The following is a 17784-nucleotide window of genomic DNA, read 5'->3' as shown; positions in this document are numbered from 1 at the left end:
AGGGATTAGAGTCTTTGGTCTTTGAATGCCAAGTACTACATCACTTCGACTTTGCAGTGTTTTTCAGATTGATGGTGGGGGAGATCTGGTGTGCAGCATGATCTCACCCTCTGCTCCGTGTCTGAGCACCCCTGCACTGTGCGTTAGGATGAACAAAAGCCCCTTCCAGTGTAACCCAAGTAAGCCCTGTCAGCAAACACACATCCAACCCAAAGGAGTGAAATGACAGACTCTGTTTTAATGGCTCGAACATGGGAGGAGTTTATTGTTCTAATTATATTTAATTTCTCAAAATTCTGGGCAAGCCTCAGCACATAAGCCACATGACTTTTTGTCCAAGGCCATGTTCACCCTGGAGTTGCTTTATGACAGCATCCATTGCCACCTTGACAAGTCGATGTCACTTCTGTGCCTCCCCAGTTGTCTGTTGATTAAAAAGACCTGCACATTTTTGGTGGGCTTCTTGCATTTGAGGGATTTGTCTGACTTTTTTTTTATTATTATTATTATACTTTAGGTTTTATGGTACATGTGCGCAATGTGCAGGTTAGTTACATATGTATACATGTGCCATGCTGGTGCGCTGCACCCACTAACTTGTCATCTAGCATTAGGTATATCTCCCAGTGCTATCCCTCCCCCCTCCCCCCACCTCACAACAGTCCCCAAAGTGTGATGTTCCCCTTCCTGTGTCCATGTGTTCTCATTGTTCAATTCCCACCTATGAGTGAGAATATGCAGTGTTTGGTTTTTTGTTCTTGCGATAGTTTACTGAGAATGATGATTTCCAATTTCATCCATGTCCCTACAAAGGACATGAACTCATCATTTTTTATGGCTGCATAGTATTCCATGGTGTATGTGTGCCACATTTTCTTAATCCAGTCTATCATTGTTGGACATTTGGGTTGGTTCCAAGTCTTTGCTATTGTGAATAATGCTGCAATAAACATACGTGTGCATGTGTCTTTACAGCAGCATGATTTATAGTCTTTTGGGTATATACCCAGTAATGGGATGGCTGGGTCAAATGGAATTTCTAGTTCTAGATCCCTGAGGAATCGCCACACTGACTTCCACAAGGGTTGAACTAGTTTACAGTCCCACCAACAGCGCAGAAGTGTTCCTATTTCTCCACATCCTCTCCAGCACCTGTTGTTTCCTGACTTTTTAATGATTGCCATTCTAACTGGTGTGAGATGGTATCTCATTGTGGTTTTGATTTGCATTTCTCTGATGGCCAGTGATGGTGAGCATTTTTTCATGTGTTTTTTGGCTGCATAAATGTCTTCTTTTGAGAAGTGTCTGTTCATGTCCTTCGCCCACTTTTTGATGGGGTTGTTTGTTTTTTTCTTGTAAATTTGTTGGAGTTCATTGTAGATTCTGGATATTAGCCCTTTGTCAGATGAGTAGGTTGCAAAAATTTTCTCCCATTTTGTAGGTTGCCTGTTCACTCTGATGGTAGTTTCTTTTGCTGTGCAGAAGCTCTTTAGTTTAATTAGATCCCATTTGTCAATTTTGGCTTTTGTTGCCATTGCTTTTGGTGTTTTAGACATGAAGTCCTTGCCCATGCCTATGTCCTGAATGGTAATGCCTAGGTTTTCTTCTAGGGTTTTTATGGTTTTACGTCTAACATTTAAGTCTTTAATCCATCTTGAATTGATTTTTGTATAAGGTGTAAGGAAAGGATCCAGTTTCAGCTTTCTACATATGGCTAGCCAGTTTTCCCAGCACCATTTATTAAATAGGGAATCCTTTCCCCATTGCTTGTTTTTCTCAGGTTTGTCAAAGATCAGATACTTGTAGATATGTGGCGTTATTTCTGAGGGCTCTGTTCTGTTCTATTGATCTATATCTCTGTTTTGGTACCAGTACCATGCTCTTTTGGTTACTGTAGCCTTGTAGTATAGTTTGAAGTCAGGTAGTGTGATGCCTCCAGCTTTGTTCTTTGGCTTAGGATTGACTTGGCGATGCAGGCTCTTTTTTGGTTCCATATGAACTTTAAAGTAGTTTTTTCCAATTCTGTGAAGAAAGTCATTTGTAGCTTGATGGGGATGGCATTGAATCTGTAAATTACCTTAGGCAGTATGGCCATTTTCACAATATTGATTCTTCCTACCCATGAGCATGGAATGTTCTTCCATTTGTTTGTATCCTCTTTTATTTCCTTGAGCAGTGGTTTGTAGTTCTCCTTGAAGAGGTCCTTCACATCCCTTGTAAGTTGGATTCCTAGGTATTTTATTCTCTTTGAAGCAATTGTGAATGGGAGTTCACTCATGATTTGGCTCTCTGTTTGTCTGTTATTGGTGTATAAGAATGCTTGTGATTTTTGTACATTGATTTTGTATCCTGAGACTTTGCTGAAGTTGCTTATCAGCTTAAGGAGATTTTGGGCTGAGACAATGGGGTTTTCTAGATATACAATCATGTCGTCTGCAAACAGGGACAATTTGACTTCCTCTTTTCCTAATTGAATACCCTTTATTTCCTTCTCCTGCCTAATTGCCCTGGCCAGAACTTCCAACACTATGTTGAATAGAAGTGGTGAGAGAGGGCATCCCTGTCTTGTGCCAGTTTTCAAAGGGAATGCTTCCAGTTTTTGCCCATTCAGTATGATATTGCCTGTGGGTTTGTCATAGATAGCTCTTATTATTTTGAGATACATCCCATCAATACCTAATTTATTGAGAGTTTTTAGCATGAAGGGTTCTCGAATTTTGTCAAAGGCCTTTTCTGCATCTATTGAGATAATCATGTGGTTTTCGTCTTTGGTTCTGTTTATATGCTGGATTACATTTATTGATTTGCATATATTGAACCAGCCTTGCATCCCAGGGATGAAGCCCACTTGATCATGGTGGATAAGCTTTTTGATGTGCTGCTGGACTCTGTTTGCCAGTATTTTATTGAGGATTTTTGCATCAATGTTCATCAAGGATATTGGTCTAAAATTCTCTTTTTTGGTTGTGTCTCTGCCCGACTTTGGTATCAGGATGATGCTGGCCTCATAAAATGAGTTAGGGAGGATTCCCTCTTTTTCTATTGATTGGAATAGTTTCAGAAGGAATGGTACCAGTTCCTCCTTGTACCTCTGGTAGAATTCGGCTGTGAATCCATCTGGTCCTGGACTTTTTTTGGTTGGTATGCTATTGATTATTGCCACAATTTCAGCTCCTGTTATTGGTCTATTCAGAGATTCAACTTCTTCCTGGTTTAGTCTTGGGAGGGTGTATGTGTTGAGGAATTTATCCATTTCTTCTAGATTTTCTAGTTTATTTGTGTAGAGGTGTTTGTAGTATTCTCTGATGGTAGTTTGTATTTCTGTGGGATCGGTGGTGATATCCCCTTTATCATTTTTTATTGCATCTATTTGATTCTTCTCTCTTTTTTTCTTTATTAATCTTGCTAGCGGTCTATCAATTTTGTTGATCCTTTCAAAAAACCAGCTCCTGGATTCATTTATTTTTTGAAGGGTTTTTTGTGTCTCTATTTCCTTCAGTTCTGCTCCGATTTTAGTTATTTCTTGCCTTCTGCTAGCTTTTGAATGTGTTTGCTCTTGCTTTTCTAGTTCTTTTAGTTGTGATGTTAGGGTGTCAATTTTGGATCTTTCCTGCTTTCTCTTGTGGGCATTTAGTGCTATAAATTTCCCTCTACACACTGCTTTGAATGCATCCCAGAGATTCTGGTATATTGTGTCTTGGTTCTCGTTGGTTTCAAAGAACATCTTTATTTCTGCTTTCATTTCATTATGTACCCAGTAGTCATTCAGGAGCAGGTTGTTCAGTTTCCATGTAGTTGAGTGGTTTTGAGTGAGATTCTTAATCCTGAGTTGTAGCTTGATTGCACTGTGATCTGAGAGATAGTTTGTTATAATTTCTGTTCTTTTACATTTACTGAGGAGAGCTTTACTTCCAAGTATGTGGTCAATTTCGGAATAGGTGTGGTGTGGTGCTGAAAAAAATGTATATTCTGTTGATTTGGGGTGGAGAGTTCTGTAGATGTCTATTAGGTCTGCTTGGTGCAGAGCTGAGTTCAATTCCTGGGTATCCTTGTTGACTTTCTGTCTCGTTGATCTGTCTAATGTTGACAGTGGGGTGTTAAAGTCTCCCATTATTAATGTGTGGGAGTCTAAGTCTCTTTGTAGGTCACTCAGGACTTGCTTTATGAATCTGGGTGCTCCTGTATTGGGTGCATATATATTTAGGATAGTTAGCTCTTCTTGTTGAATTGATCCCTTTACCATTATGTAATGGCCTTCTTTGTCTCTTTTGATCTTTGTTGGTTTAAAGTCTGTTTTAGCAGAGACTAGGATTGCAACCCCTGCCTTTTTTTGTTTTCCATTTGCTTGGTAGATCTTCCTCCATCCTTTTATTTTGAGCCTATGTGTGTCTCTGCACGTGAGATGGGTTTCCTGAATACAGCACACTGATGGGTCTTGAGTCTTTATCCAATTTGCCAGTCTGTGTCTTTTAATTGGAGCATTTAGTCCATTTACATTTAAAGTTAATATTGTTATGTGTGAATTTGATCCTGTCATTATGATGTTAGCTGGTTATTTTGCTCGTTAGTTGATGCAGTCTCTTCCTAGTCTCAATGGTCTTTACATTTTGGCATGATTTTGCAGTGGCTGGTACCGGTTGTGCCTTTCCATGTTTAGCGCTTCCTTCAGGAGAGGAGCTCTTTTAGGGCAGGCCTGGTGGTGACAAAATCTCTCAGCATTTGCTTGTCTGTAAAGTATTTTATTTCTCCTTCACTTATGAAGCTTAGTTTGGCTGGATATGAAATTCTGGGTTGAAAATTCTTTTCTTTAAGAATGTTGAATATTGGCCCCCACTGTCTTCTGGCTTGTAGGGTTTCTGCCGAGAGATCCGCTGTTAGTCTGATGGGCTTCCCTTTGAGGGTAACCCGACCTTTCTCTCTGGCTGCCCTTAACATTTTTTCCTTCATTTCAACTTTGGTGAATCTGACAATTATGTGTCTTGGAGTTGCTCTTCTCGAGGAGTATCTTTGTGGCGTTCTCTGTATTTCCTGAATCTGAATATTGGCCTGCCTTGCTAGATTGGGGAAGTTCTCCTGGATAATATCCTGCAGAGTGTTTTCCAACTTGGTTCCATTCTCCCCGTCACTTTCAGGTACACCAATCAGACGTAGATTTGGTCTTTTCACATAGTCCCACATTTCTTGGAGGCTTTGCTCATTTCTTTTTTCTCTAAACTTCCCTTCTCGCTTCATTTCATTCATTTCATCTTCCATTGCTGGTACCCTTTCTTCCATTTGATTGCATCAGCTCCTGAGGCTTCTGCATTCTTCACGTAGTTCTCGAGCCTTGGTTTTCAGCTCCATCAGCTCCTTTAAGCACTTCTCTGTATTGGTTATTCTAGTTATACATTCTTCTAAATTTTTTTCAAAGTTTTCAACTTCTTTGCCTTTGGTTTGAATATCCTCCCGTAGCTCGGAGTAATTTGATCGTCTGAAGCCTTCTTCTCTCAGCTCATCAAAGTCATTCTCCGTCCAGCTTTGTTCCGTTGCTGGTGAGGAACTGCGTTCCTTTGGAGGAGGAGAGGTACTCTGCTTTTTAGAGTTTCCAGTCTTTCTGCTCTGTTTTTTCCCCATCTGTGGTTTTATCTACTTTTGGTCTTTGATGATGGTGATGTACAGATGGGTTTTTGGTGTGGATGTCCTTTCTGTTTGTTAGTTTTCCTTCTAACAGACAGGACCCTCAGCTGCAGGTCTGTTGGAGTACCCGGCCGGCCGTGTGAGGTGTCAGTCTGCCCCTGCTGGGGGTGCCTCCCAGTTAGGCTGCTCGGGGGTCAGGGGTCAGGGACCCACTTGAGGAGGCAGTCTGCCCGTTCTCAGATCTCCAGCTGCGTGCTGGGAGAACCACTGCTCTCCTCAAAGCTGTCAGACAGGGACATTTAAGTCTGCAGAGGTTACTGCTGTCTTTTTGTTTGTCTGTGCCCTGCCCCCAGAGGTGGAGCCTACAGAGGCAGGCAGGCCTCCTTGAGCTGTGGTGGGCTCCACCCAGTTCAAGCTTCCCGGCTGCTTTGTTTACCTAAGCGAGCCTGGGCAATGGCGGGCACCCCTCCCCCAGCCTCGCTGCCGCCTTGCTGATTGATCTCAGACTGCTGTGCTAGCAATCAGCGAGACTCCGTGGGCAAAGGACCCTCTGAGCCAGGTGCCGGCTATAATCTCCTGGTGCACCATTTCCTAAGCCCGTCGGAAAAGCACAGTATTCGAGTGGGAGTGGCCCGATTTTCCAGGTGCTGTCTGTCACCCCTGGAAAGGGAACTCCCTGACCCCTTGCGCTTCCCGAGTGAGGCAATGCCTCGCCCCTGCTTTGGCTGGCGCACGGTGCGCTCACCCACTGACCTGCGCCCACTGTCTGGCACTCCCTAGTGAGATGAACACAGTACCTCAGATGGAAATGCAGAAATCACCCATCTTCTGCGTCGCTGACGCTGGGAGCTGTAGACCGGAGCTGTTCCTATTAGGCCATCTTGGCTCCTCCCCCCTAACAAGACCTTGTCTGACTTCTTGATGTTCAGTGCCTGCTCACTGGGACTGGCTTTAGGGAGTTTTTTATCCATGATAAAAACATGTGTGTGTTTTACTCCACACAACCTCAGTTAAACAGCACAACCAAGGAAGCCTGAAAAAGACGATGAATTCCATGTAATCAAGTGGATCTGGGGACCTCTTCCTCACTGCCACACACCCACACAGACATGGTTTGGGCCATCATCTGATTTGAAATGCCAACCATATCATTTATTCAATCTGTCTCACACATGGGGCTGTGTAGGAGCCTGATGGGACCCGGGACATTAAGGACACACTGTTGTATCAATCTGATCATCACCTGACTCACACAGACCTGTTAGTTTGTACTCAAAGTGCTAGCTTATAGCTCAGGTGTTGACGTAATTCTTATATTCACACTAATTTTAACTCAATTCTATGTTGCTGTTTTGCAGAGCTGCCTTCTTTTCACCTCTGAGTTTTCCCTGTACTTGGGATAGAGGCTTCCTTCTACTGCATTTTGTGCAGCAAGTTGAGAGAGTAGGTCTCTTTGGTAAATCCATCCATAACAAAATTTATTATTTTACTTTTGTATTTCTTCATTCTACAACCTACAGGCTGCTATAATTTGTTTCCTCATTCCAAATCTCTTTATGTGACTTTAGCTTCAAATAGGATTTGCCTTCTTTGAAAATCATTGGTGAAGCAGGTATGCATCTTACTCCAAACCCTTGTGTAAGAAATAAACTGGACATTCTCAGGTGCTACCTAGTTTCTGTTTCTAAGGCCCATCCTTCTGCGTTTCCATCCTGGGAACATAATCTCAGTTATTTAAAGATTGTACTCACCTCTGATAACTGACCCAGTATCACCCCAAAAAGTGCTGAGTGGTATTATACTTGAATCTGGCATAATGCCAAGGCTAGGGGTGGATGCCAACTATGTTCTCTATTTTGACCTCTCAAGAGAGATTAAAGGACTTGCCCAAGTGATAGAAAGGTGAGATTGGAACTGAAAAAGCCTGTATCTGAAGCCTGTGTTTTTACCCACTGCTCTGTAGTTTCTCTGTATCAGTTTGAACAAATGACTCTCCCAGACCTTCCCCCCGATTACCAAACAGGGTTGAGGTTTATCAGGTAGATTAGTTAGGTTATGGCACAAAAGGATGCTCTGTGATCTTGGTATATCAGAATATTTTACCTGTCATACCGCTCGGGTTTCTTTTGAAGAAAGACCAGGACCAGAGAGTAAACAATGAGAGGAAACATGACTTCTTTCCTTAGCACACTCTCTCTTTTTCCCTGAGTCCCAGGGCCTGATTGGTTCAGAACCAAGTGAAGTCACGGTTACTGTGATTACTCACGACTGCTCTCAGAACCTAATGCCAACAGTCTGCAAGATTCAAATACTGGCAACCATCACCTGGCTTCCTTCTGGTTCAGGGCAGCATAGGGTAAGTGGACGTTGCTGGGAGAGGAAGTAGGTATATCCTGTGGCTGGGTGCCATCTACATGTCTCCTTCCTGGATGGAACATTCAGCTATCCTGGCCTCAGAGCTTGTCCCTGGCTTGTGCAAAATCCCTTCATTAAAATTTATCCTTTGTGTAGATTAACAGCACCCACTGCATCTTGCCAGGTTCCCTGGGTAGTGATCAGCAACTTTGTCTGCCATGTTCCAATCAGGGAATTAGTCTTAGGTTGAATTTCCCACTTGCTTGTCAATCTCTGCATCCAGTTTTGGTCATGACTCTGCAGTTGCTCCCTCTATAATACACAGTTCATGTAAATGGAGTGTTTAGTTGCAGAAATTTAACACTGTAGTTAAACACTGCTGTGTCTCGCACAACTGTGTAACCCCCTCCCAAAGCTCAGAGCAGTGGAACTCCACACTTTTATTCTTTGGACCTGGGATGCAGGTGGGCTTTTAATGCCTTGGAAAATCTTATGCTAAAACTGGACCAGTTTGTTGAGACATATGCATATGTCTCAAGCCATATTCCCTTCCAAGTGTCTGATCTAGAATAACTATATTGTTACCATTAAAGTGTGACCCAGGTGGGTATTGTCTAGATGCAGGACATGGATTTTCCAGGCTGTCGGAGGGATAACGGTGAGTACAGGGCTTTGTGATTTTTATAGTGGGGTTCTCATGAGGAACTAAAATGACTGTTATGGGGAGACGTGGCTTGCCTGCACACTGGCTGCCCGCTCAATCTTATGTAAGAACTGAGGAAATTGAGGTTCCTGTAAAGCGACCCAGGTCACACACTCCCTTTCTTGAGTGGCAGGGAAGGAAGGCCCAGTCCTTCAGGTTTTCTTCTAGCCCCCACAGAACCATGTAAAGACCCTGAGGCCGTGTTCAGTGTTCTAAACAATTTGCAGTGGGAAGAGAACTTATTGGTATTCAGTATTTTATTAACAAAGAAAGTGGAAAACTGTCTTTCTCTTAAGGAACTGACATCCTAGAAAACCATGGCAATCACCTAGGAAGTAGGCCAGGAGAGGTGGATTGATAGAAGTTAAATGCATAAAAGCTTTTCATACTAGGCCAGGCACAGTGGCTCACACCTATAATCCCAGCTGGATTATAGCCTCTGGAAGGCTGATGGGGGTGGATCGCTGGAGCCCAGGAGTTCAAGACCAGTCTGGGTAACATACGGAGACCCCATCTCTAAAATAAAAATAAATGAATACATAAATTAAAAATCTGCATAGTCTTCCTTAAATAGGGAATATCATAGAAATAAAATGTCCTATTTACATTGGTTGCAAATGTTATGAAACACCTAGAAAGATGAGGACAAATACAAGGAAAACACACATGCAACTTTTTATGAGCTTCCAGTTTGAATATTCACATAACATTTTAAAATACTACATTTTTTGAAAAGGAAGATCAATTTTTGCAATGGCATCAATTCTCCTCTAAATAAATCAGTATATCCAGTGCAATCCCAATCATAATTTATAGCACAATTTTGAGTGTATGTGTAACTGGAATGCAATTATACTGGAAAAAATGTGAAGGATTATGTAAGAGGGGGAGCTTGTCATTCTGGACTCAAAACTTAGTCTGTAATATTAGCAAATGAAACAGGAATTGATAGACATGTTCATGGGCCAACAAAGATATTCTAGAAATACATTTATGCATATGTGGGACTCAAAGAAATGATACAGCTGACATTTAAAATCACAAGTTGTCACAAAGCTGACTTTTATGATCCCGTGTGTGTGTGTGTATGTGTGTGTGTGTGTGTGTGTGTGTGTATCTCTGTTGTCCTGTCTTCCTGAAGCCATCTGTGGATCTGTGGAGTCAAGCAGTCACGGCTCAGGGACACTCTGAAGTCAGTCCCAGCGCATCTACACGGAGCACCAGGAGGAAGGCAAACAAATACTTAAGACCCAGTCTGGCCTCTAAATCCATGCTGAGCATTCTGCTCAGCAGACAGCTTGGGAATCACAGAAATGATGCAAATCTGACAGAGCTGCTGTGGACACAGACGCAAGCCATACCAGGGTGGAATTGGCCTTTGTTAAAACACCATGCCATCGACCCATCTCTGTACCACAGGCAGCATAGAAAATCCAGGAAAACGGTGTGGATCAATAAATCCTTCCCATAATGCAACTATTACAAATGGAAGCTGTTTTCTCACTGCTTTTGGTTGGATGTACCTTTTGTTCACATGGTTTCTTAACTTCTCACCTGTCTCTGTGCTACCCGAGACCACAACAGATGAACTCTAGCTACTCCCCTTTGAGAGGGTGTTTACTAACATTGCAGAGTCTGGGGGTGTTGGATTCAAGAGAGGCCCTGTTTACAGAAGGTAGAAGGACGGCTGAGTGGGCACGTGGAGAAGCCCTGCAGCCCTAAATTTCTAGAGGGAGGTGACTTTAAAAGCCCACTTAGAGGTCTTGATTTGTCTCCCTTGAAGTTTGGGGGAGGGAGTGGGTAGCTGTTATAATCAAATAAATTTAAAATGAGAGTGGCTTGCAGAGTGGGGAGGGAATTCTCGCAAGAGATATACTTCTTCAATTGAGAAAAAGAGAGAGGGAGCTAATGAGGTAACCAGAAATGCCTAGGAAAGAAAGAATCGTCTTTTGGCTGTTGGTGCAAAATAACTTTGAGCCTACAATTCTACTTCTAGCCAGACATTCAAGTGTGAGGGTAAATTAGCATACAAGGTGTTCAAATGTGGGTTCCCTAAAAATATACCCTGAGGCACACTTATGAGTAGAAAGTGCCTACATAGGAGAGAGTCCCAGGTAGCACTGGTAGGGGTGTTGTGAGATGTAGAAGGAATGCAGCCAATTAAGTGGCAAGAATAATCTAGCAGGTTACCAGTGTGGGCAATTTGAGCTAATTCCCCGGGGGATCCTATGGGCGACTGTGTCGAACACACACCTGACATTCATCCCAAGGGTAGGGTGAGAAGTCTTGAGGGTATTTAGCCACCAAATACCCAACCATACTTCTTAAAGGACTTCCCCCAGGGTTGATATAAATCTCTGTCACCTCCAGTTGGCCTTGGGTCAAGTCCAGCATGCTCTAAGGGTGAGACAAAAAGCCTCCAAGTCATGGCAATTGCCATAAGCAACCTCGTAGATGCAAAGGTGAGATGTAGCTCTGCAGGGCCAGAGTCTAAATATGTAAGTCAGTGTCAGAATCTTTTTGGCACTGTCTGTTCCTTAAATTAGTCAATACTCACCATTTGTGAAAATCTTCATTGAACTGGAGCTACATTTCCTCTCTATAGGTAGCATGTTTTAAATGTTTTATCAATTATCAATTTTAATTGGAAACTGATTGTAGGAACTCTGTCCCAGAGAGTTGTGAGATGCATGGTTAGCCGTCAAAGGAACATTTGCATTGTAGACATCAAAATCTTCCCCCTGGGGAAAAGAAAGCAGGATTTTTGTAATGTGTCCTGCTTGCAGATGTGCCGTGCTGGGTGTTGGGCACAGGTCTCTCCCTGGGATTTCATGGAGATCTTCGGCTGCATTTGTCAGAAACTCTATTCTTACCATTCAGGCTACAGGGGCCCAAGTTGCAGTGTCTCACCTCTTGTTGAGAGGTTCCTCAGCACGTGGAATACAAACCTCCTCCTCTCCAGGTCTCCCATAGCAGCTGGAACTTTATTCATGTTCCTATCATTATATTCTCTATGGAGTAGGATGAGTTGCTGGTTAGCTTGCTTCCACCCACCTATGCCCATCCAGGCCCACGCTCAGTACACTGTCCCCACAGTGGGTGCCCCTATCCCCAGGGATTCTTGGAAATGCTGTTCTGGGTGGTGACTCCATTTCAGCACTGACATAGTCACTGGCAGCCACAGATGGCCTTCTTAAGCTTATGTTGGGAGTCTAGTAATGAATCCTTTTTGTTACAGTTCAGATGGGACTTGCAATGCCCAGTTCCACTGGTGTTGCTTTTTGTTTTTCTTCTATCTCCAGTCTTACAAATCAGTGATTATTGATGAAATGCTGAGAAGCTACAACAACTTCTGGCTGCTCTCTTTGAGCATTATGTTAGGTGACTGGGGCCTCCTGTTTGTTCTGTTTAAGGAGCCCAACTGCTTGTCCTCTCGATTAACTTTAAAAGAGTTGAATTAGACCAGGCATAGTACCTGTTTACAGCAATGCAGGCTATAGGGGCTTAGAAAGAGGCTATACTTAAGTATATTCCTGGGAAACTTCTATACTTGTATATCCCTGAGTCTACATACCTAACTGTTGCTGGTGGGCATCTGGGGACCAACCATTAATCTGCTCCAGCTTCACAGCTGGCTAGCCCATCCCTTGTGGGGAAAAGAGAGATCAGATTGTTACTGTGTCTGTGTAGAAAGAAGTAGACATAGGAGACTCCATTTTATTCTGTACTAAGAAAAATTCTTCTGCCTTGTGATGCTGTTAATCTGTAACCTTACCCCCAAACCTGTGCTCCCTGAAACATGTGCTGTGTCAGCTCAGGGTTAAATGGATTAAGGGCTGTGCAAGATGTGCTTTGTTAAACAAATGCTTGAAGGCAGCATGCTCGTTAAGAGTCATCACCACTCCCTAATCTCAAGTATCCAGGGACACAAAACACTGCGGAAGGCCGCAGGGACCTCTGCCTAGGAAAGCCAGGTATTGTCCAAGGTTTCTCCCCATGTGATAGTCTGAAATATGGCCTCATGGGAAGGGAAAGACCTGACCGTCCCCCAGCCCGACACCCGTAAAGGGTCTGTGCTAAGGAGGATTAGTAAAAGAGGAAGGAACGCCTCTTTGCAGTTGAGACAAGAGGAAGGCATCTATCTCCTGCCCGTCCCTGGGCAATGGAATGTCTCGGTGTAAAACTCGATTGTATATTCCATCTACTGAGATAGGGGAAAACCACCTTAGGGCTGGAGGTGGGACATGCAGGCAGCAATACTGCTCTTTAAGGCATTGAGATGTTTGTGTGTATACATATCTAAAGCACAGCACTTAATTCTTTACCTTGTTTATGATGCAGAGACCTTTGTTCACGTGTTTACCTGCTGACCTTCTCTCCACTATTATCCTATGACCCTGCCACATCCCCCTCTCTGAGAAGCACCCAATAATGATGAATAAATACTAAGGGAACTCAGAGGCCGGCGGGATCCTCCGTGTGCTGAACGCCGGTTCCCTGGACCCGCTTTTTTCTTTCTGTATACTTTGTCTCTGTGTCTCTTTCTTTTCCAAGTCTCTCGTTCCACCTAATGAGAAACGCCCACAGGTGTGGAGGGGCAACCCACCCCTTCACTGGCTAGCCCATCCCTGACCTATGCAAAACTTTGCACCACACTACCACATTATACTCCTTCCCTTTTGTGATTTAGATCACGACTGACTACCGTTACTGTTCAAATAGAGATCGCAAGGCTAATTGAATGCACTCTTTGTGGTAATAAGATACCAAATTATAAACAAAGCCTAAGGCCATGCCAGTCAAGGGTTAAGTCCCGCTCTGCTACACTTAAAGAATAAAGTATGTTCTAATTGCCACAAAACTTTTCTTTCTCTCTAGCAGCTAAACAAGCACTGCCCTAGAGATAGGCAATATTGAAACAATCGCAGCTCACTCACTTGCTGACTTACTGACCTCCACTCACCTGTTCCACAAGCCATAACTACAGCTTTTATTGGACAAGAGATGGATTTCAATAACTCTCTCCTGATAAGAGACCACTGAACATGATCTGATTCTGGCCAGTTTAAGGCTGCACACTGAATGCCTTCATATCCTTGCTTCACCTTTGATGTATAGGGCCTAAATATAATGTATTTAAATGTTAGGTCTCTGCCCCAAAGTGAACATGAGATGCATGTAACATATGTGTTTGCATATCACACATGCACGTATCCCCGCTTCATGAATAGTCATAGCTCCCAGCCACTCCAGCTCCAGCCACGGGTAAAATGGGCCAAGTTATAGCTTGAGCCATTGCTTCAGAGGGTACAAGCCCCAAGCCTTGGCAGCTTCCACGTGATGTTGGACCTGTGGGTGTACAGAAGTCAAGAATTGAGGTTTGGGAACCTCCACCTAAATTTCAGAGGATGTATGGAAATACCTGGATATCCAGGCAAAAGTCTAATTCAGGAGCACAGCCCTCATGGAGAACTTCTGCTAGGGCAGTGCAGAAGGGAAATGTGGGGTTGGAGCCCCCATACAGAGTCCCCGCTGGGGTACTGCCTAGTGGAGCTGTGAGAAGAGGGCCACCATCCTCCAGATTCCAGAATGGTAGATCCACCAACAGCTTGTACCGTGTGCCTGGAAAAGCTGCAGGCACTCAGGGCCAGCCATGGGAGACTACCCCTTTCATCAGCATGCCCTGGATGTGAGACTTGGAGTTAAAGGAGATTATTTCAGAGCTTTAAGATTTAATGACTACTCCACTGTGTTTGGGTCTTGCATGGGGCCTGTAGTCCCTTTGTTTTGGCCAATTTCTCCCATTGGGAATGGAAGCATTTATCCAACACCTATATCCCCATGGTATCTTGGAAGTAATGCATTTTCTTTTGATTTTGTCTTGTCTCAGATGAGACTTTGGACTTGGACTTTTGAGTTAATGCTGGAATGAATTAAGACTTTGGGGGACTATTGGGAAGGCATGATTGTGTTTTGAAATGTGAGGACATGAGATTTCAGAGGGGCCAGGAGTGGAATGATATGGTTTGGCTCTGTGTTCCCACCCAAATCTCATCCTGAATTGTATTCCCCACATGTCGAGGGAGGGACCTATAATCCCCGTATGTTGAGTGAGGGAAGCGATTGGCTCATGGAGATGGTTTCCCCCATGCTGTTCTCGTGATAGTGAGTGAGTTCTTATGAGATCTGACAGTTTTATAAATGGCAGTTTTTCCTGCTTTCTCACTTCTCTCTTGCCACCTTGTGAATAAGGTGCCTGCTTCCCCTTCACATTCTGTCATGATGGTAAGTTTCCTGAGGCCTCCCCAGCCATGTGGAATTGTGAGTCAATTAAACCTCTTTCCTTTATAAATTACCCAGTCTCAGGTATTTCTTTATTGCAGTGTGAAAACAGACTAATACGCCTGTTGAATATTTATGCTTGGCCAACCAAGCATGCATATGGTTCAGCATAAAGCCCTGCCTCATCCTTCCCTCCCTCAAAGCGCTTGCTTTTTGTTTGCAGCCAGAGGCTGCACTTCTCACCTGCAGGTTGTCATCCCCTACTTAAGAAATAAAGTTCTCCATTCTAAATGGATAAATTGTGTGATTTTTTTTTTTTTTTTTGAGATGCAGTCTCACTCTGTCTTCCAGGCTGGAGTGCAGTGGTGCAATCTCGGCTCACTGCAACCTCCGCCTCCTGGGTTCAAGTGATTCTCCTGCCTCAGCCTCCCGAGTAGCTGGGACTACAGGCATGTGCCACCACACCCAGCTAATTTTTTGTATTTTTAGTAGAGACAGGGTTTCACCACGTTAGCCAGGATGATTTCAATCTCCTGACCTCATGATCCGCCAGCTTTGGCCTCCCAAAGTGCTAGGATTACAGGCATGAGCCACCGCACCCAGCCAAATTGTGTGATTTTTAAGTTGACACAATGAAGGTCCACTTCTGACTTTCCCCTTTTGCATAGGGTCCATTTGGCCCTGAGCTGTCGATTTCCAAGTATGAATGCTACCTACTTTGTCCCATCACTTTATGCCTGGAAAAAAGTGCAGGGGCAAGGACAAGGGGAAGCTTTATAACATTCAGTTCATTTCCTTCTTCTGCTTCTTTGTATAAGAAAGGGCCAACTTTTGATCATTTTTTGTTCAGCTGTGATATTCTGCTGCATAAAGAAGATTGAACACCGAATACCACATTAATGTGGTATTCCTAGATGACTTATTTGCAGAAACTGACCTGTTTATCCTAAAATTCATATGGAAATTCAAGGGACCCAGAGTCTAAAACAATTTTGAAACAGAAGAACAAAGATGTAAGATTCATATTTTGTAATTTCAAAACTTACTACAAAGCAACAGTAATCTAGACAGTGTGGTATTTGCATAAGGCTAGACATTTAGATCAATAGAATAGAATTGAGAGTTCAGAAAACAAGCCATACACCTTGAGTTAACTGATTTTCACCAAGGGTGCCAAAACAATTTGATAGGGAAAGAATAGTCTTTCAACAAATTATGCTAGGTCAACTGAATATCCATATGCAAAAGAAAGAAGGTGTACCTCTATCTTAGATCATACACAAAAATTAACTCAAAATGGATGAAAGATCTAAATAAATTAGGGGCTAACACTATAAAACGTCTAAAAGAAAACACAGGTGTAAATGTTTGTGCCCTTGGATTAGGTGGCTGTTTTTTCAGATGTGACATAAGAAACCAAAGAAAAAATAGATAAACTGGCCATTACAAAATTAAAATCTTTTGTGCAGCAGAGAACACCATCAAGAATGTTGAAAGTTAACCCACAGAATGGAAGAAAAATATGCAAATTACATGTCTGGCTTGTGTCTAGAATATATAAACAATGATTACAACTCAATAATAAAAGACAAATAACAGTTAAAAATGAGCAAAGGATCTGAAAAAAGTTTCTCCAAAGAAAATATACAAATGGCTAATAAGCACATGAAAATATGCTCAATATCATTAATTATAAGGGAAATGCAAATCAAAGCACAATGAGATGTCACGATACACTCACTAAGATGGATATAATTTAAAAGGGCATGTAATAACAAGTGTTAGCAAGAATGTAGAGAAATTAGAACCCTCACACAGTACTGGGGGGAATGTAAAATGGTGTAGTCCCTTTGGAAAATAGTCTGGCAGCTCCTCAAATGTTTAAACATAAAGTTAACATATGATCTAGCAATTACACCACTACAAATATATGTAAAATAAATAAAAATATATGTCCACACAAAATTTGTCCACAAATGTTCATAGCAGCATTATACATAATGGTCAAAAATTGAAAAAATTCAAATACCAATTAACTGATGAATGGATAAACAAAATGTCATATATCCACACAATGGCATATTATTCAGCAGTAAAAAAGAGTGAAGTAATGACACATGTTACAATATGGATGAAGCTTGAAACCATTATGCTTAAGGAAAAAAGGGAGACACAAAAGATCACATATGATATGATTCCATTTATATGAAATATCCAGGACAGGGAAATGTATAGAGAAAAAAAAGTAGATCAGTGTTTGCCTAGGGTTGGTGCTGATTGGGAGGTGGGGGATGACAGGAAATGAGAAGTTAAAGCTGCATGGTTCAATATTTTTTTGTGGGGTGAGGTAAATATTCCGTAATTGATTGCCACGTTGGTTACACAACTCTTTGAGTATATTTAAAAAACACTGATATTTAGAATACTTTAAATGAATGAATTATGTGATTTGTGAATTATATCATAATTTAGCTGTTTAAAAAATTCTAATTACTAGAACCAGAAATCAAAGTCATGTTTAACAACTCACTATTATGAGGCCTTGATTTTGAAAGCTACCAATTTTAGAATTGAATCTCCTCTGAAACTGTTCAGAGTAGATTCTGCTTGTTTGACTACTACTTGTTACATCTCCTTCAGCATGAAATGAAACCTTTAAAATTCAGTTGTAAAATAAAAAAAAATCAGTGAGGTTGTCCAACCTCTGTCTCACAGCACATCATTTAAATTTAGCCATCTGTTGTTGTTCTTCATCAGTCTCTCCTCTTTTTTTGAACAACTTCCTTTGTAATCACAAATTTGAGAGGGGGAAGGTAACCCTTTTCTTC

General features: G+C 42.3%; 2 protein-coding genes across 8 annotated transcripts in view; one reads left to right on the top strand and one right to left on the bottom strand.

The window, feature by feature from the left end:
* ZNF75D (zinc finger protein 75D) overlaps positions 1-17784 on the top strand; it is a 66786-nt gene that overhangs the window by 36482 nt on the left and 12520 nt on the right. The window lies entirely within an intron of this gene.
* Positions 364-6587, bottom strand: ETDC (embryonic testis differentiation homolog C). Its single transcript, XM_054544197.1, has 2 exons — positions 6522-6587; positions 364-486 (listed from the first exon to the last, which is right to left on the bottom strand). Exons 1-2 carry the CDS (start codon positions 6585-6587, stop codon positions 364-366), a joined length of 189 nt encoding a protein of 62 aa, XP_054400172.1.

The sequence above is a fragment of the Pongo abelii genome, chromosome X (genome assembly GCF_028885655.2).
Source record: "Pongo abelii isolate AG06213 chromosome X, NHGRI_mPonAbe1-v2.0_pri, whole genome shotgun sequence".
NCBI classification, from domain to species: domain Eukaryota; kingdom Metazoa; phylum Chordata; class Mammalia; order Primates; family Hominidae; genus Pongo; species Pongo abelii.
The sequence above is the reverse complement of the archived record's forward strand: the minus strand, read 5'-3'. Positions and strand labels throughout refer to the sequence as shown.

What these genes read in the sequence shown, in the direction of transcription:
- ETDC (XM_054544197.1), bottom strand. Translation starts at nt 6,587, where the DNA reads ATGGATAAAAAACTCCCTAAAGCCAGTCCCAGTGAGCAGGCACTGAAC. An exon ending in ACATCAAGAAGTCAGACAAG is followed by an intron (nt 487 to 6,521) that starts GTCTTGTTAGGG and finishes ATAAAAAAAAAG; the next exon opens with TCAGACAAATCCCTCAAATG.